The sequence below is a fragment of the Pongo abelii genome, chromosome 16 (genome assembly GCF_028885655.2).
Source record: "Pongo abelii isolate AG06213 chromosome 16, NHGRI_mPonAbe1-v2.0_pri, whole genome shotgun sequence".
Classification (NCBI taxonomy): domain Eukaryota; kingdom Metazoa; phylum Chordata; class Mammalia; order Primates; family Hominidae; genus Pongo; species Pongo abelii.
Window position 1 is genome coordinate 92,396,240 of NC_072001.2, and position 19,100 is coordinate 92,415,339.

General features: G+C 52.4%; 2 protein-coding genes and 1 non-coding gene across 9 annotated transcripts in view; 2 read left to right on the plus strand and 1 right to left on the minus strand.

Moving 5' to 3' along the window:
- The window catches only part of FANCI (FA complementation group I), a 71,097-nt gene extending 70,704 nt beyond the window's left edge, over nt 1–393 (plus strand). For all 6 annotated transcript variants that reach the window (XM_002825800.5, XM_024232409.3, XM_024232407.2 and 3 more), the window contains one exon: nt 307–393. In XM_002825800.5, coding sequence (XP_002825846.3) covers nt 307–369 — 63 coding nt within the window. In that variant the 3' untranslated portion in view covers nt 370–393. The remainder of the gene's footprint in view (nt 1–306) is intronic.
- POLG (DNA polymerase gamma, catalytic subunit) lies at nt 223–18,149 on the minus strand. Of its 2 annotated transcripts, XM_024232414.3 has the most exons (22): nt 16,702–18,149; nt 13,713–13,908; nt 12,576–12,743; nt 12,318–12,464; nt 12,088–12,167; nt 10,793–10,975; nt 10,538–10,689; nt 10,238–10,364; nt 9,078–9,314; nt 7,982–8,102; nt 7,688–7,774; nt 7,274–7,381; nt 6,622–6,782; nt 5,842–5,895; nt 5,616–5,733; nt 5,004–5,139; nt 4,641–4,887; nt 3,095–3,217; nt 2,797–2,965; nt 2,402–2,610; nt 1,291–1,451; nt 223–737 (listed from the first exon to the last, which is right to left on the minus strand). In XM_024232414.3, the coding sequence occupies exons 1-22, from the start codon at nt 17,355–17,357 to the stop codon at nt 661–663; spliced, it is 3,717 nt and encodes a 1,238-aa protein (XP_024088182.2). In that variant the 5' UTR covers nt 17,358–18,149; the 3' UTR covers nt 223–660. The 2 variants fall into 2 exon arrangements, with proteins under 2 accessions (XP_024088182.2, XP_054387808.1); XM_054531833.2 differs by lacking the exons at nt 4,641–4,887; nt 5,004–5,139; nt 5,616–5,733; nt 5,842–5,895 and having other exon boundaries at nt 16,702–18,077.
- A 539-nt stretch (nt 18,150–18,688) lies between these two features.
- TRNAR-UCG (transfer RNA arginine (anticodon UCG)) lies at nt 18,689–18,761 on the plus strand. The gene has a single exon. It is a non-coding gene; the product is annotated as a tRNA-Arg (tRNA).
- The last annotated feature ends 339 nt before the right edge of the window (nt 18,762–19,100 follow it).

Here is a 19,100-nt window from a genome sequence, read left to right on the forward strand (position 1 = left end):
CTGCACTCAGGAGAGTCATGTAGCGCTTTGATGTCAATGGCTTCTTCTCTTGTCATTTTGTCCCATGAGTATCCTCAGTATAGCAAAAGTCCTAAGAGAAGGAGGTGGCACTGCCTTACTCTACACTTTGGAGGACTCCTTTCTCTTCAACATAATTGCCTCCTGTGAGTGGGAAAGGGGGGAAAGCATGACTAACACAGGCTTTGATGAGAAGATAAAGAGTTTTGTTTTTTTTTTCCTTCTATTTATTTCCACTGCCTTGGAGCAGGTTTATCACGTTAGAGCATTACTTCTTTCCCCTTCTAGGGTACTGCATCAGACCATGGGGGACAGAACAAAGAACCAGCCAAGAAGAAAAGGAAAAAATAAATGAAATGCCTGAGTTAATGTGAACTTTGGGGCTTCTGCTTCATTTTTACCCAACAAGCAACGATGGCCCTTGTCCTATAGTCCACACCGATGTTGGCACCTTGGTTCTCAACCCACTGAATTCAACTGCACCTTCAGTTAGAAGGAATCTTCTTGGCAGGTCCTGCTACTGAAAAATGGCTGGCCTTAGGCAAGCCCTTTTGCAAAAAGCACAGCTGAAAGCCTGAGTTTGGGAGCCTGCACCACCCCGATGAAGCTCCACGGGAGCAAATACAGAGCCTCCAGGCAGTGCTATGGTCCAGGCTGGCTTCGTTTTTCCAAGGAGCCTTTGGTGAGTTCAATTATCTGGTAAATATCCAGCGCTTCACCTGAAAGATAGTGCAAATTGGTTAGGATGCCACCTCAAGAACTGTTACTGAGAGCTCAGAAGTGAGCAAAGGAGCTTAATGCTAAGGTCAAAAGGAGAGTGAAAGGTTGAGAACAATTGCCACTAACGGTAATATTACATGTTAGGAGGGTCTGTTTTCTTTTTATATAAAATAAGTATGTCTTAGATACACCTTAAATAGGAAATAAGCTTTCTGATTTACTTGTTTGGTATTTAAAGCACAGTTTGTTTTTCTGTCACCTATAGAGTGCAAAAATGCACTCTATAGAATAAATCCTGTTTAAACATTTCTTCTGTGGTTGAAGTAGGGGACAGGTACAGGTAGAATATTTGAAGCTCTGCTGTCTTCATTTTTGAAACATCCTATCACATTCACTCTGGACACAGGGCACCTTATAAGTTGAAATTAGCCTAGAATATAGCATGAGTCAAGAGTGGATTCTCTGGGGCCCCAAGCTTCCTCTTCTCCAAGACCCACTTTCTAGTCCACCTCAGATCCTATGTGTAATGAGGAACAAATGTGTTGTGCTCACCCTGGGGAATCCCGTATCTCCTTTCCATCCCAGTTGGGTTGGAAGGGGTTTTACAATCCATGGTCACTTCCTTCCTGAGGCACCGGTCAATATCGACTGCACTGAAAAAGGCGACTGACTGGGGCAAGTCATTCAGACCCAGCTTGTAGGCAAACATGCACCTGAAAGAGACCCAATCTCCTTTCACAGTCATGCCCCTCCTGTGAACACAGACGCATCATCCTGGAGCAATGACCCCACACCCCTTAGAGCAGGGCTTCCCCTGGACCAACACCCCATCTGTTCACTTAGCTAAGTCAAGAAAGGTGAAGGTCCAGCACTGTTTTCCATCCAGCAGCCTAACCTCCCACTGAGATACTGAAATGCAATTATGGACTCAACACACTTTTTTTTTCCAGTTTGGTACACTTTATTAATACACGAAATCACTTCCAATTGGGCCAGAGTTTGAAGCATAACCCCCCAGAGATGATTAAGAGGGCAATGGGAACAATGTTGAATACTGTAAACATCTGTTATTTACCCAATAATCAGAATAGATCATGGTTCCCAAACTGGTTCTGAGTGGCAGATCAACATGGAACGGTAATATTTAATTCATCCATATGAACTAGGAATTTTACTACAAGAAAATACAACTCAATATATAAAATATATAAGATATTTTTAAAAATCACATTTGAGTGTCCCCATTAACAGTGTTTTCTGTTAGCAGTCAAATAACAAACTTTTGGCACTTAAGAAAGAAAACATTTATGGGAGAAAGAAAAACATCTCAATTTTCTATGAAATGAGAAAAGGCTTCTGTCATTCGATTTTCAAAACAGAAAAGTGTGAGTACCACCCTTTGGAACAATTCCCCTAACCTCACTGCTTCCTCAATGATCAGTCTTGGTATTTCACATTTTCAAACCCAAGAACTCTTTTTTTAAAAATTGAGGCTAGTCTTTTTAGGACTTCTATAACTTTTTAAAAATTAGAAATAAGAAGCTGAAACATTCACTTCTAGGGGGATGAAAACTCAAAACTGCCCAGTCTGGCCCAAGGAACGCTCACCCAAAGCCCCACATAGGAGCACATGGCCAGGCTAGAGGCCATGGGCCCCGCATACCTGGTCAAGAGGTTGGTGATCTGCAAGGCCAGGGCAGCACGGTAGCGGTCCTCCTCCCGCACCAGGTAGCGAACCTCGTCATGGATGCTGATGCAGAAGCGCCCGTCTATGGCAAACTCTTCAAACAGCCACTTCATGGCCACAAGCATGAGGTGTAAGTAGTCAACAGCAGAGCTCTGTACCACCCAATTCACACGGCTGGTCATAAACTGGGAAGGGAAGGTGGGCAGAGGTGAAAGGGGCTATGCTACATACCAATTAACTCTAGGGTAGAAGCCCCAAGAGAAGCTTCACTCTGGCCCTACCTACAAACATTGGTAAGGTCCACAGGGAGCTCTGCCTTGCCCTGCCCTCCCTGGGGCCCCTCTGCCCATGCTCCAAAGATAGCAAGATACCTCTTCCCGGACAGCCGAGGGCTCCAGGGCTCGGCTGATGCGGCAGCCCAGCACCGGGGTACGTGGTATGTCAGACGTAGCAATGCTCTCAAGCTTATTGAACATTTCTGACTCTGTGCCCCCCTTCCATGCCCGTTCAGCAATCACCTCCCACTTCCTCCACTGTGACCTAAGGGACCAGAAACAGAGGGCAGACTGTTGTCTTTCAGCATCTCAAAGCTGAAAAACAAAGCATCCAAGCTCTTCTGGGGCAAGCCCGGACCCCTCCCTCCATCCTTAACACAAAGAAGATTCTTACTTCCTTGCAGTTTCTCTCTGGACCTTGCGCAGATCCTGCAGGGAAATCCAGCCACCCTCAGTCCTGTCCACTGGGAGGTGCAACTCCCTCACCAGCCACTCGCCCTCATCCGACAGCCGATACCTGGGGGCAGTGTTATCACCATCATTCCACGGGAGTGCTTCCTGTGCCACGCTAGTGCCTTGGCAAGGAATGTTCACACATCACTTCAACTTTTAAAAACGCTGGCATCATGCCAGTCCCCTAAAGGCTTTTATTCAGAGGAAGAAACAGGCTCAGAGAGGCTAAGTGCCTTGCCTAGGATCACGGAGCTAGAAAGAGATGCAGCCCAGGCTTTTGTAGCCCCAAAGCCTGGGCCACCCCATGGTAGCCCAATAAAGGACAGACTCCAGCACAGGAGCCACCACTATTCCTACTGTCCTGTTTCTTTAGACACTGAATTGCCCAATGACCAACACGGGCCTTTTATTCAGGAGGCAGCAAGGGCCATCACTCTAGATTTGGGGGGATAGGGGTAAGAATAGGCTACTCCCTGAAGGGGAGGGGGCATTTGTTGAAGCAGAAAACACAACAGCCAGGCCTGGCTTACACCCTTCTCAACTGCCACAACTCTGGATAACTCCCAGCTTCCATCTAACCTGCAGACCTCACAAGGCTTGTCACCTGAAGGCTCCAGAGACACATCACTCACTTGCATAAATGGCTTCCCCACCACCTGCGCCCACAGTCCAAACTCCTGTGACACTTTCAAAGGTGTCCACAACTAAAGCCCCACCACCTTTCTCACCTTCACCAGCACACGCTGCTCATGGTACGAGCCTTACCCGACCTCACTTTATCCACCGGACTATACTCAGCTCCCCTTTCCTGCATTTATAGTCATCAACCACTATATCATTTATCACATACTTAAACTTTTAGTTGTTCACGAGAAAGTGAAGTTTCCACAATAAGCCAGCTAATTAAATGTGGACAGTGTACTGTACCTCAAGGAAGTTGTACCTCTCTTCCCTCAATGCTTTTGGAACCCTCCAGAGAGTCTGCTAAGGCCCTGAGCACACAGTATGCAGTACTATAGGAGGAAACAAATTGGAGAGCTAGGCTAAGTAATCTGGAGGCCTGGTAATGCTTTCTCCAGTATCAACATCATCCTACATGCTCCAGTTTGCCACAGGGCCCTCCTGTCAACTCCTGTCTTCCACCCACTCCATTTGCTCTCATTCCCTGTAGGCATCTGAGTTTGCAACTCCTGTATTATTGATTATGCAGCATAATCAGAATTGTCAAGATGCTACCACTTGGTGACAGTATACCAAAAGTATAGCTTTACTCCCATGAGGAAAAACTGTTTAAGGCTGACTATAAAGCAACCAAATGTCACAATAGGACAAATCTTCCTGGAACCAGGTTACGCAGGTGTGGAAGGAGAGGGGCTAGGTGAGGGTTCAAGTAATGGGCAGGAGATAGAACAGATGAGAGTACTAAAGGACAGTAAAGCAGGCCTCGGGTCCTGGGTGTTAAAAGTGGATGGGAGAGGGACCCTCACCAGCGGAGGCCCTTGGTGGCAGCGTACATCTGCTGGGCCTTCTCAGCTGCCTCCTGCTGTGTGAGCCGGTGGTTAAACTGCATTAGTAAGCGCTCAGCAAAGGGCTGCCCAGCACCATAGATGCGGCCGTAGTTGAAGATTTTGGCATGCTCACGGCTGATGCCCACAGTAGTGGCTGTCTTACTGTGTAGATCAGTGCCCCTGCTCTTCCTGCCCTGCAGTGTCATCCACCCAAAGGCTGTGCAGCCTGGAAGACAAGCAGGAGTGAGAAAAGCAGCTCAGGAACATTCTGCCCAATGTTCATCAGAACTGTCAATATGCTACCTGAGGGGCTAGGCTGCCCCAACCCCGGCTCCTGCTCACCATGCATGCCGGCAAAGTGGGCGTCTCCAAGCACAGCTGCAATCCACAGCTCTTGGGAGTCCACATCAGCACCCACAAGGGTGTAGCCAGGTGGGGCCTGCACCATGGCTTTCAACTCACTGCCTACTCGGTCAGGCTGTGGGAAGAGTGAGATACCCAAATGAGACTCCTCCTACCCCATTCCTGGAGCCAGAGTTGACTGAGAAAGAGCTAGAGCCTTTCCTGAGGGGATGGCTTTAGAGAATGCCAGACAGCACTGCTCAAATTCCACAGTTCCAGAGATGGCCACCTATCAGCAATTGGGGTGACAGGTAAAGAATCTACTCTATGCCTAGCGCTATGCCAGACCCCTCACCTACATGGTCCTATCTAAATTCCATGAGAGCTGTAGCTATTACGCCTGTCATTGTCTGGCCAGGAGCAGGTGCCCAGAACACATTTACTGAAGGAGTGGACAGGAATCATGAAGCCAGATTTAAACTAGAGTCCTGCCTGATCCAGATCACAGGGTCCTTTTCATGATCCTCGCTAAATACCTAAAGGCCCTCAGAGCCCAGTTTCTATAGACCTGGGAGAGGAAAAGCAGGGGCCAGAGGTGCAGAGGTCACATACCCGGGCATTGCTGGCAGTGAGCCATGTGGGCTCCACAGCCCGGCGAGTGATGGTGCCGGCAGTCACCACTTGGGGCAGGATGGCCCCATAGAGGCCTTCCTCATCATAGTCAGGGTGCCTGGTGGGGTGCAGGGGAAGGAAATGGGTCTTAGCAGGTCGCTTTGGCCCTAGGACCTACCACCTCACCTCAGTCCTCCTATCCCTGCAACCACTCAGCAGGCCATACCTGATCACAGCACGGGGCAGAGCTGACCTGGGCAGCCACACCACCATCTGGGAGCTGTGGGGACAGACAAGGTGAGGCTCAGCACAGCCACGGGAAGCAGAATGTATCCCGCATCCCACCATGGCCCTCACCTGCCCACCTCCAGGACTGCTATACTCCATGACCCAGCCTCACTAACTGGACTCAAGGTGAGCCCTGGCTCAGCCAAGACCTGGGGCCCTATGACGCACCAATCAAGAGCATAAACCATCTGGGAACCGGCCAGGCCTCTGAGTGAGCTTCCGCTCCTCTCCTGGAGGCATCCATGAGGCGCTCCTTCCACCACTGCCTCTTCCTACACACAGGCAGACTTCACCATCCCAACACCCACTCTGCTCGCCAGTGTGCTGATGGCCACAACCACCTTGGAAATGGCCTTCAAGATGAATACATTTGCCATTCCAGACTACAAGACCCAGCTCCCAGCCCCCAACAGGGCTTACAGGCCACCAGCTCTCCATGGTCCTCAGCCATATCCCATGGCTCCAGCAGTTACACCAAGAAGTTCTGTTGGAGTTACGAAGGGCTCTCATGGTCCTACAGCACCATTCTTTTTACATTAACAGGGAAACTGAAGCTAGAGGGGAGACCTGCCCAAGGTCCATGGCACCAGGACCAAAAGTAGCCAGGCCTCTAGACCATAGTCAGGCTGGCCCTCTGTGGGAATCCAGGGTTAGTCAGGGGTCCCTGGATGGGAAGAGACAGGAAAGGCATCCCAGGACTCCTCCCATGGTGGCCCACCTGATACGTTTATGGGCGTTCCTCCAGAAAGAAATCATTTTGTTGATTTCCAGAGCACGGGGCCCACTGGCACCTCCTGGGCCAGCCTGCAGGGTGCCATCCTCCATCTTGGGCAGGAAGTCCTTGGCAAAGGGGCTTCCCACATTACAGCTATTACCATCCTAGACAGAGCAAAGGAAGCAGGGGCTGGAGGCAGGTGGCAGACCCCTGGGTGGGGAACCAACGTGAGTACCTGCACTTCTACCAACACTGAGCCCAGAACCTCAGCAGTCTGAGGCAAATCCCTGATTGTATCACGCACGCACGCACACACACACACGTGCACACACATGCCCCCTAAGACACACAGACACAAGCAAACCTGGCTCCCCGCATAATAACAAATCGGCATAACCTATCATGTACCAGATGTCGTACCAAACATACGACGTGCCCCATGTCATTTAATTCCACCACCACACCCCTTGCCACTCGACTTTCATTAGAAAAACAAAAGCTGAGAGATGACAGTATGTGCCTGAAATCACACTCTGTCCCACTACTAGTCATTCCCACAAAAAGGATAGTCTCAGGTGTGTCACTCTGAAGGCCTGCTGTGGGCCTTGAACAGAATGAGGAAACACCACAGGACAGGCCATGACCCAGGACACACCTTGTGAGGCAGCTTGAAAAACCAGCAGCCAGGGATGTCCACGTCGTTGTAAGGTCCATTGCCATGGTGATAGCTGGGCTGGGTGTCCTTGGGGCCACCACGGGCAGTCTGTGAGGGCCACACACCTAGATCAGGCCCTGCTCCAGCACCTGCATTCAGCAAGGGCCATGGGGTAGGGGGTGGGAAAAGGGCCTGAAACTGTCGTCATCAGCTGGGAAATGACAAGATGGCCATGAGGTCTCACTCAGGCTTTCTCCTTGGCCTCCAACACGTGTGGGGCCTCCCAGGGGCAGGATGGCATCTCCAACCCCCCTAAGACCTAGGGAACTCTGGCTGGGAAGAACTAGTGGGCAAGAAGAAGCCCTTTCCACCCAGCACCCACCCAGAGAACCCCTGAGCCGGCGCACTGCTCACCAGAACTAGGGGTTGACCTGGCACTGGAGCTCGCAAGTTCTCCATCTTGGCCTCAGCCTCCACTTCTAAGTAATCCAGTTCTTCTACCTGGAGCGGTCCAAGGACCAAAGTAGTGAAGCAGGGCACTGGGTAGGCTCCAATCCACCAGCCCCTCCCTGCGTGGTACTCAGACACTGCAGGCCAGTCTGGGGTGAGCCACCAGTGCCAGACTCCCACCCAAAAAGGCTGCCCCTTCCCTGGGTGGAATACAGAGACCGCCCCTCCCCAAAGCTCAGGTTCAGAGCCTGCCCTCACCGTTTGCCATATGGCACTATTGTCAGTGAGCAGGAACTCCTCGGCCAGGCCGGCCTCCTGGGGTATCAGCTGCTGCTTCCCCTGTTCAAGACAGTGCTTCCTGTACAGGGACTCGATGGCTCTGGGCAGAGAACAGCAGGAGCAGCCTCTGATTACCAGATGCCCACTCTGGACCAGGCAGCTTGCTAGTGCCTTCCACAATTCCCTTTGTTTAGTCCTCAGAATCAGCTCTGAGGCGGAACCAGACAGCACTTTCCCGGGTTTTAGACAGGGATTGATTGACAAACTGAAAATGACAGCACCCTGGCAGCAGGCTGGGGTTCGAGGCCTTATCTCACTCAAATCCAAGTTCCTCTTACACTACGAAGCTGCCGTCTCAAGAGAAGTTCTGAGAGCACAGCAGGGGGAGGACAGGACCAAAGGCCCAGCTGCAGGCTGGCTCCTGTCAGCTCACCTACCCTTGGGCTCAAAGGAACAAGGCCAGTCTTATCCCCTTTGGTCCTATGGCCCCATAAGACTCAGGCTACCCTGAAGAGCCAGGACTCTTAATTCTGGGCCACTGTAAAAAGTTTCTCCCCAACACCTGCTTGTCTAAAGCTCAGGGTCTGTGATCTTAAGTCAACCAAGCCTTTGTCAACTACAACATGGGGATAACCATTCTAGCTCATGGGACTCCTTGGGGAACAAATGAGGGAAGCACTGCTTGGCCCATAATTATCACTCAAATTATATACACACTTTTTTAAAAGCCCATCTCCCTGCTATTTGTAACAGCCCTCTGCATGTTCCTGTGAAGGCAGCTGTGCTTCTGGGCCCAAGAGTAGGGCCTTTAGTCCTCCCCACTCTGAACATCTCAACATACTCCCTCCCAGGGCTCGAGATCCAGAGGGTAAGGGTAGCCATGGAAAAAAAAATCTGAACTCAGACTCCTTTTGTGTGTGTGTATGTGTGTGTGTGTTTTTAAATTTTTTTCCTGTTTTCCCTTCTTCTGAACCCAGACTCTTGAACCCAAACTCTTTCCACTAGCCTGAGCTGACCAGCCAGGGGAAGGGGTCCCTAGGCTCCAGCCCCTTCCTCCCCTGGGCCTGAGCCTTACCTGTAGGGGCAGACCACCCCAGCTGACTCCAGGGTGGTACCTGTCGGCAGACTGGCCAGGTTGTCCCGCCGCCCAGGCACCAGGTAGCCCCAGCCATGACGCTCTGAGTAGTGCAGAGGGAAGCCATCCCAGGTCAGTGCCATGAGTTTAGGTGTGACCCGCATCTGCAGGCTGAGGAGGCTGGGGCCCGGGGTCCATGCAGGGTCGTCTAGCCGGGGGCAGAGCTTCCGGTACCATCTATGTCCCAGCAGGAAGACAGCAGTGTCACAATGGTAAGGGCAGTTGTTGGGGGGAAGGTTCTCTCTCTCACAGTGTCCCCACCCACCCTCCAAAGCCCTGGGGCTTTCTGGTGACCCCAGCCTACAGCCACCATCCCCTCCTCTGGGATGCTTTAGCCAGGACCCCCACGGAATCCTCTAGCAGAATATTTCAAAAGCAAAGACACTAAGTCAGTCCCACTGGACTAGTCAGAAGCTAGGACACAAAAGCATACCCTGGCCCAGGGCAGGGCTCCTTCCCAAGCTCCATTTCATCCAGGGTAACTGACCAGAGGAGGGAGCAGATCTGCCCTCCCCACCCCTCTAGAGAAACGCCAGTCTTTCTGGGTGCTCTCTTGCAGGCTGTTCATCAGAGTTGAGCCCAGGGTGAGACTAGCAAGGCGCTCAGGACACTTGCTCTCAGGGTCATGCAAGTGCAAAGCTGGCACCCTGCTGCTCACCCTGGCTGCCCTTTTTCTCATCTCTGCCACCCTATGAGGCTCAAAGGAAGGGGCACCTTCTCAAGGAAGCCTTCTTGATTTATTTCCCCAGGCAGAGTCAGAACTACCTATGGACACTAGCTGCACTGGCTGGTCTACGTGCCTGGCTCCTCCTAGGAAAAAGAACTACTGGAAAGGAGGAGCTATGCTCCAGTGTGTACACCCAGTGGCTGCCACGGGCCATTGCACAGCAGGTGCTCACAACACTGTGCTGAATGAGTCCAGTAAGCTGGTCCAGAGTGAGCAAATGAGAATAGGACTGGAAGACAGTGTGACTGAATGGCAGCAGGTCAATAAGTATACATGTGCATGATGCCTCTGTGCCAGAACCCAGACCAGGGCTGTCCTGAGAATGGTGCAAGGGTAGACTCTAGATTCACTGCTAGGGGTGGGCAGGGCTCACCCAGGGTGTCCAGGAAGGTGCTGGGGCCGCTTGGGCAGGAGCTCTGTGGTCTCCTTCAGCTTCTGCAAGCAGGCGCGGGCCATGACATCCTGTTGAAACTCCTCCTCCTCACTGCAGGGGCCGAGGTCTGTGAGGGTGGGGGAAGACAATCAGGAGCAGGAGAAGGAACTCTCAATAAGATCTGCTCCCACCTGCTCATCCCCAGAAGGCTGGAGCAACCCTTTCGAAGGACCCCCTCAATCACAAGACCTTCCCAGAAACAACCCCTACCCTACCCTACCTCCCGCCCATGCTCCCCACCTTCCTGATCCATGGGATCACCAGGGGCCCCAGCCCCCTCGATGGGCAACTTGCTGGCTGTGGCTGGTTCCTTCTTCACCTTCTTAGCTTTCTTCTGCTTAAATTCTTGCAGGTCCCACTCCAGGTCCCAGAGCCAGGGGTCTTCTTTGTACCTACAGAGCCACTCCACTAGGGCAGGGCTAAGGCTAAGCCGAAGGCTAGGCCGCCCACCTGCCAGTCCCCTGCCTAAATCCCGCCCACCCAAGGCCTGGCTACCTCTCTCCTGAGAGCAGCTGGCAGGCGTCATTGGCCAGATCCATCAACGACTTCTTCATCTCCCGCTGGAGCTCCTCATAAGTGCCCTGTGCCTCTGACAGGTAACGCTCCCAGTTCTGGTTGACAGGCAGGTAGGAGACACCCATCTCCAGCATGCCGGCCAGAGTCACTGGGTGGGGACACCTTGGAGGCAAACACCAGGAGCTGCCATAAATGACCACAGGAGGCAAGACTGGCCCAATCCCTGAGCTGGTTTAGCAAGCCTCAACCCAGCCACTGACATGGCACAGCTCAAAAGTCAGAGACAAGGCATTAAATCCCAGCTCTACTGTTACTCATCCCTGGGTAAGTAACCCCATCTCTCACAGCCTCAGTTCTTTCATCTATAAAATGGGAACAATATCATCCCATCCTCAGGAGTAATGTGGGAAATATAGATGGCAAAAGTGAAAATGGCTGCCACACGTGGAGTAATGACTCTGTGCCAGGCACTGTGCTAATAATCCCATACATGAAAAACATCATGCCTGAACCTCACAACTTGGGTGGTAAAATACAGTTGACCTTTAAACAACACATGTCTGGATCGTGCAAGTTCACTTACACATTTATTTTCTTCAGCCTTAGCCACCCGAGACAGCAAGCCCAACCCCCGCCCTCAGCCTACCCAACGTGAAGGATAGAGATCTTTATGATGATCCACTTCCACCTAATGAATAGTAAACATATTTTCTCCTCATGATTTTCTTAATACATTTTCTTTTATCTAGCTTACTTTAAGAATACAGTATATAATACATATAACATAAAAAATATGTATCATGTTATCAGTATAGCTTCTAACCAACAGTAAGCTATTAGTAGTTAAGCTCTGAGGGAGTCAAAAGTTATACCCAAATTTTCCTCCCTTCTTTTTTCTTTCAATATCTTTGGTACAAATATACCTGAATTTTCAGCTATACAAGGGTCACTTCATAAGACAGACTCATTAATAAACATAACCATGATGTACGCGAAGCCCTTGGCTAAGGATCTAGTTCAGAGTAGGTGCATAGTAAACCAGGACCATGCACATGAAACACAAGCACAACTCCATGGCCCTCCCCTCCAGGGCCTCTGTCAAATCCAGAGTCCAGGGCCCAGATGGACACCACTGGACAGAAGGGCTCCATTCTTTCAGCCTAGAAAAGCTAAGGTCCCCAACCTGAGATAGAACCAGCGCCACCTGATTACAGTGGGCCCGGGTACCAGGAACGCACTGACCCCCAGAGATTCCCACATGGGCTCCCCCTCACCTCTCCAAGAAGAGCGGTAGCTGCTGCTGGAAAACCTCATGGGTGGCCCACACGTCCTGGGCACAGTACTGCATCAGGTCCTGGCACAAGGTGACAGGAAGGCGCAAGGTGGGCAACCATCCCATTACCACCACCAGGTCTCAGGGTCAGGCCTGGCAGCTGTATCTCCCCCAAGTGCAGCTAGGGGTGTGCCACAGCCCATCTCCCCAGAGCCCCCTCCAGCACCATACCTGGAAGTTCTCACGAATGTCCTTCATGGTGCCCTTCACAAACAGTTCTCGAGGCTCCTTCTCTAAGGGAGGCCCCCCTACATAAAGTCTGCGCACCTCTGCCAGATTGTTGACACTGCTGATGTCCAGCCAGTCCCAGGATGAGACCTGGGGAACCAGAGCAAGGGACACGGCAGATCAGCCTGGCCTCGGGCCAGACGGGCTGGTGAGGGGTGCTCCCAAGCACTATGCTCCTGCCCACCGGCAGTGTACTCTCACCGCTGGGCCTCTTCTGGCTTTCCTCTGGGACTTCTGGACTTGCTTTGTGGGGGGCTGGACCTTGTGCTTGCCCTGCTTGGCTGCTATCCACAGACTGCGCTGGAAGCTGCTTAGCCCTGAGATGGCCATGTGCATGCTCATGGTGTCCAGGAAACGCATGCCGGAACCCTGAGGAGGAGGAGGAGGAAAGGGAAGGGAAGGAGGGAGGCCGCAACTGTGGGGTCAGCCCACCACTGCTTAGTGGTGTGGACCTCCAGCCCCACCTCAGCTCCTCAAACAGCCTCCCCTCCCAGCACACAGCTTTCAACACAAAATACAGAATCTTCATGCTTATTCATGCTTGCCCCATCACCTGTAAGGGGCCTGCCTTCCCAAATCCTAGTCACCCTTTAAGATGCAGGCCTGGCTCAATCCCAATGTGCAAGTCCTCCTCAGCTTCCAGCAATAGGTCTGAGCAACGTACATACAGAGTGGCCAAAATAAAGCCTTCAGGGCTATCTGGTCTGGCCCCAACCCTGCCACTCAAAAGCTTTGTGGCCCTGAGCATGTCAACAAGGCTGTCTGAGCCTCAGCACCCTCAGCTATAGGGTAAGGTTGCTCTCCCCTGCCTGGCATATCTTCTAGGCTGTTGTGAAGATTCAGTGAAAAAATACTTTTCATAAAATTAAGAATTGCCACTACTATACACCAGGCAGAGTACTGAGTGTTTGACATGCAGGCATTGTTCCAACCCTCCTATTAATCCTATGAGATTTCTGTTATGTCTGCCTTTTTATAAAAAAGGAAACTAAGACTTAGAGATGTTAAGGAGCTCACAGTAGTCATCGGTGGTTAAGGCAGGAAGTGAGCCCAGGCTGTGGCTCAAAACCTTCAAGACCCATGCTAAGCTCTAAAATGCCACAGAGACAAAGGCCATTATTACTTTGTGACAACTTAGGTCCTATACCAGGCTTTCCTGGGGACATAAAACAGCTAGGCACAGAGACCAAAGGCACAGCTGGTCAACAGATGGGCCTTGTGGCTTCAGCAAAGGCAAAAGAGACACTTGCCAGGAAAGGAGTACCTTCCCTAACCACTGAGATTAGGGCTCCTGGCCCATCCCATGCCAGAACCTGCAGTTGGCCCCAGGAACCTTACCTGGATCAGGTACTGCTCCCTGATATGAGCTCGGTCAAAGGAAACATTGTGCCCCACCACTAACTGCTCCTGCCAATCTCTCTGGGTGGGGCTGCTGGCACCACCAGGGACCTCCAGGGGGATGAGGTCAGCCGGCGACAGCTGGCTGGTCCAAGAGTAACGCTCTTCCACCAGCCGCCGGCTGCACCAGGAATACCTGAGGGAGGTGAGAGGCAGGCAGGTTCACCATGCAGACATTAAACTTCCACTCCACAACACCCACTGCACACCCACCACCACATGCCAGATGGTGCATTGGCAGCTGGGGACACAAGTGAGACCAAAGGGTGCTCCTAACTCAAACAGCCACAGGTCAGGTGTGGCAGGGTGGGTGTGTGTGCTGGCGGGCAAGAGCTACAAAAGCTTCTTTAAACTTCTGCACATAAAAACGGAACTACTGGGCTATTAGACCTACGTGCAGGTATTATATTACAGCCTGGGCTATCAAGGTGTTTGCTAGGCCCAGTTTCACTGAGTCTGCATCTAGCTCTGAGGTTTTATGAACATTATCAACCCCTCATGTCTATAGGCACAAACCAGCTACTGTTCAAAGTACTAGTAAAGGAGATAGACAATAACAGAACCCAAGGTGGAGATTTAATTGAATTGGCAAAAAAAAAAAGACAAATGCTGCACACATGTACAGGATGAATCATCTCACAGCTGAAAAGATTCTGGGGGACAAAGAGCAAATCACACACCTTGGAGAAGCAACCACCCTCAGTGAGAACCAGGGAAAGTGCCAGAATGAGAAAATGTATGTGTATGTGACAGGGTTGGGGTGGGAGGGATAGGGGATGAGTGCTGCCTGTTGGGGGCCTGACACTGATTGAGGAAAAGGCTGCAGTTTGCTCAAGATCCACAAGGCTAGGTGTAGGGGAATGGCCACTGAGGAAATGCCTGTTGCAAGCCACAGATTATTCTAAACAATCAAGGCCCACTCAGCATCAAAGTGAGTGACAAGGCCACATGTGGACAACACAGCTGCGAAGGAGCTCCTTGCAACCTTTATGGAAGGGAAAAGGGAGTATCTGCCTTAACAGATTCAACACATATAAAACTAACTTCTTTCAAAGAGAAAGCAAAAAGAGGTTCCTAGTTTTAAACCTGACAAAATCTAACTCATACTCCAAATGGTGAAAATAAGCCAAGGGACTGAAAGAACTCCCCACCCCCCCACACTTTAATTCAGCATGTCAAAGCCCTTAAAACAACGCAGACAAAAAGGCTAAAGAATGCCAAACCGTTGAGGCCATGGTGGTAAACAGGGACTTTGGTTACAATAAAAAGCCACACTGGTGTCAAGATGCAGCTCTGCAGCTGTGCACGATGCCATATTATAAACTAGTGATTAAAAAGAAGCAAGCCAAATTTAAGATGAGTAGGGATCCATGCCATTAATACTAGTTTTACTGTGAATCTTAGAAAAATGCTGACGGCCGGAGAGACGTCCCTCTAGCCTGATGGCCGAAGCCCTTACCAACTGCCTTTGGGAAGAAGCTGCCCTGTGGGAGGCTCATAGCTGACTAAGGCTTCTCCTCCCATTATAAACTGTGGGCTGGTCAGGTACCTAATGTCACTCGGCTAAGGGGCAGGGGCATGCCCAGGTTCAAAGTGGCCCACTATTAGGGCACCATGTGGCACCCACCCCCACCCACCAGTCAGACTCCCAGGAGTAAGGTCCCAGCATGAGTCCAGGCCTTAACAATGACTTCTGCCATCAGGCCAACTAAGCAATGCCCCGAGTACCACTGGCAAGAATGGAATGAGAATGAGGGCAGAGCGGGAAGGACAGGGAGGGAAAGGAGAGATAAAAGGAGAGAAAGAAGGAGGAAGAGAAAAGGGGACTTGAGGTAATTTGACCTAAAATGACCGACAGATTAAAAAACAAATCTTTCTTGTCACTAATTTTCTTTCAGCCACCAAAGCCTACTTTATCTTTTCAAATGATGGCCGGTATTCCCCTTTACTTTGACCATCAAGTTACATATTCTAAGTAGTGTGATTCTCATTGTAACTGGAACTCAATGCAGAATCATCTAGTTTTGCTCTTTTCAGCCATTAATGCCTACCTTATCTATTTAGCCATGTTTTCACCATTTTCAACTGCATATTTAACATTTCGCAGCTTTCTTTACAAAGATGTAGCTTCCAATAGGAATAAAGAAACTGCCAACTTTTTTGCTGGCCATGCCTGAAAGCATTAAGGTTGTAAATAGTATTTTAATCCTGGAATGAAGAATAAAAAAAGGGGAGAAACAGTACTGCCATCATTGTTTGAAAAAGAAACTTGGGTAGCACTTAGAAAGTTATTTAAAAAGAAGAGAGAGATTGGATATACTTGTTTGGGACCAAAATGCCTGCTTGGATGGCTGGGGGAAGGAAGCAATGTTTCTCAACTAGGGGCGGTCAACCAGATGCCACCTCAAGGGGGCATCTGGAAACTTTGGCGGCGGGGACAGGGGGGCGGGGGGGTGTTGGTCTGGCGTTCATGGGAAAGGTTGGGAATGCTAAATGTCCTATACTGCCTGGGACAGTCCCACAAAAGGGAGCTTTCTACTGCCCAAAATAATTAATAGCTCCCCAAATAGAAACACTGTTCAAATGACTTTTCAGACTAACTTCTCATGACGCTATTAGGAGAGGGGGTAAAGGCACCAAATCACGGTGATCTTAAGTGGCCTCCCGAAGGTCTCACGTACAGCGCTCTACTGTGATTCTCTGCATGGCCTTTACTGCCTGACATTTACTTGGGTATTTGCTTACTGCCTGTGATCTTCCCACCAGAAAGTGAGTCCCACATAAACAGGGGTCTAGTCCTAATTCAACACATCAGTGCTCCCTACGTGAGCATCCAGCACATAACAGGACCTCAGAAAATATTCACTGAAACAAACTATTAAGCTGGGCCCCCATGCCTGCTTATGTCCCCAACCCTGCCCCTACTTACCAGGCCGAGGGGGATATGGCCACCGCCAATGTGGGGCAAATTCCCTCTGCCAAGCAGACCTCCACGTCGAACACCAGGGCCCGCTCCTCGGGGATGGCCACGGGTACGGCCTCCCCCTCGGGGCCGTACCGGGTCCAGCCCTCCGCCCAGGCCCAAGCCGGGGGCTTCGGGGGCAGCTGGGCCTGCAACAGCAAGTTGGCCGCCTCCAAGTAGGGCAGGCTCTGCTTCTGGGCCAGGAGGCGGAAGTGCTGGTCCAGGTTGTCCCCGTAGAGGGGCGGCAGGCGCAGCTCCACGTCGGGCAAGGGCGCGGCTGGCTGCCCCCAGAGCCCGTGCTTCTGCAGGTGCTCGACGCTGCGGCGCACCGCGGCCTCGCCGGGCATCTCCCCTCCTTGCCCGAAGATTTGCTCGTGCAGCCCTCTCGAGAGCATCTGGATGTGCAATGGGTTGTGCCGCAGCTGCCCGCCCTCCGAGGATGGCACTTGCGGCTGCTGAGGCTGCTGTTGCTGCTGTTGCTGCTGCTGCTGCTGCCGCCGCCGCCGTTGCTCGTCGCTGGGGTCGGACGCGGGGACGGAGCTGGAGACCCAGCGCCCCGGAGCTGGAACCGGCCCTGGCCCGACGGTGGCGCCGGCCACCTTCCTCCAGAGCAGGCGGCTCATGGTTGGTGCAGGGACCCCCACGCTGGGAGTCAGAACACCTGGCTTTGGGCTCCAGCTTGGCTACTTTTACTGGCTGGAAAACGTGGAGAGAGACACGTCCTGTCTCTGCTCTCCTGTCAGTGAAATGGGTTTGACCATGCCTGCCTTCCACCCCAAATCCTAAAGGAGACAGATGATATAAAGCGTTATTTTACCATATATTTAATAGGTGTATTCATAATCATCATTCCTTGAGCATTTACTGCGTCCCCAGCACTGTGCCAGGCACTTCAGATGCATTTTCTGTTAAGCCTCAAAACTTGGGAAACGTCAATACCCCTCCTGGGGGAACCGGGGTCCACGCAACTTCGTCAGTGAACCCACGTGGGGAAGCCGAAGGCAGCGAGTAAGAGAGCAGTATCTGGAGTAGGGCGACGCGGTTTTGAACCCCGCTTCTGGCTCTCTCGAGCTGTGTGACCTTGGGCAAAGTTCCTTAGGCCCTGATATCCTATTCTGTAAAATGGGGTTACGGATTCTGCCTGTCACACCGGGCTGCTGTCTGGGGGACACAGGGCGCCTATGTCGTGCGGCCCTGCTCTTGGCAAGCGCTCGGCAAATGGTGGCTGCCATTACCGCGACCGGCGCGGCCCTAGGGCCTAGCGTCGAGAGGTGCCAGCGCCCAGATTCGAACCCGCAGTGTGGGCCGCCGTCCCCCGGGACCCCCACCCACACCCGGACCACGGCCCAGCCGGCCGAGGGCGTCCTGCAGGGAGTGTCGGCAGCCACCCCCGTACACCCCGCCGCCCGCCTGCGCCCGCGCCCGGCAGAGGCGCCGCGGTGCGCCCTGGGACTAGCCGCCGCCCTGCTCCGGGCCTCGCTCCCTGACTGGAGAGGGAGGGGCCGCGCCGTCGCTCAGCGACCCGGCCTCCCCGCCGCCGAACCCGCCGGAAACCTCGGTCCGCACGGTGCTTCCCGGTCTGCGGCTCCCCCGACCCCAGGCCCACGGCACGGCGTCCCCCTTCGCGCGGCCTACGCAGTCTCGGGGTAGCGTGTTGCCTCCACCCGGCCGGTCCGCTTCGCTGGCAGCCGCAACTTCCCGTCTGCACCCAGCTAGGTCCCGCGGCTACCCAAGAGGCAAGCGGGAGACTCCCAGCGCGACCAATAGGAGGGCCGCCAATGGAGCGGTCCGCCCGCGGGGGGAGAAGGGGGACTTCTGGGTGGGCTCTCCCAGCGGAACGCGCGAACCAAAGGCCAACCTCCCCTTCTCAAGGAGCAGGTGGATTGGTCCCGAGCTAGCTGGTGGGCGGAGGTGACATCTTTATGAGTTGCTCAAGGAACGGTAACAACCGGTTGGCCGCGTGGCCTAATGGATAAGGCGTCTGACTTCGGATCAGAAGATTGCAGGTTCGAGTCCTGCCGCGGTCGCAGCGAGGTGGTGAATAACTTTTAGTTTATTCCCCCTTAGGAACGAAGTACGGGGACAATGTGAACGTAATCGCCGCTGATTCTCACCGCACTTCAAAGATGCAGGAACGCCAAGATCCGCGGAAGTAACCACGCCCAGCAAGTCCCTGCGAGATTGTCCGTTTACGTGTCTCAGCGGAGGCACATTTCTAAAATGTACCAGGTCTCTCGCAGCCCGACGCAGGTGGAGGAAAGTGGAGAGGGAGGGGCATCCTACACAGAAATCTCAATTTATACTCAGTTGATAGTTGGCAGGAGTTGGGGCTCGCAGCCATAAAGCGAGGCTCCCTCCCTCGCCCA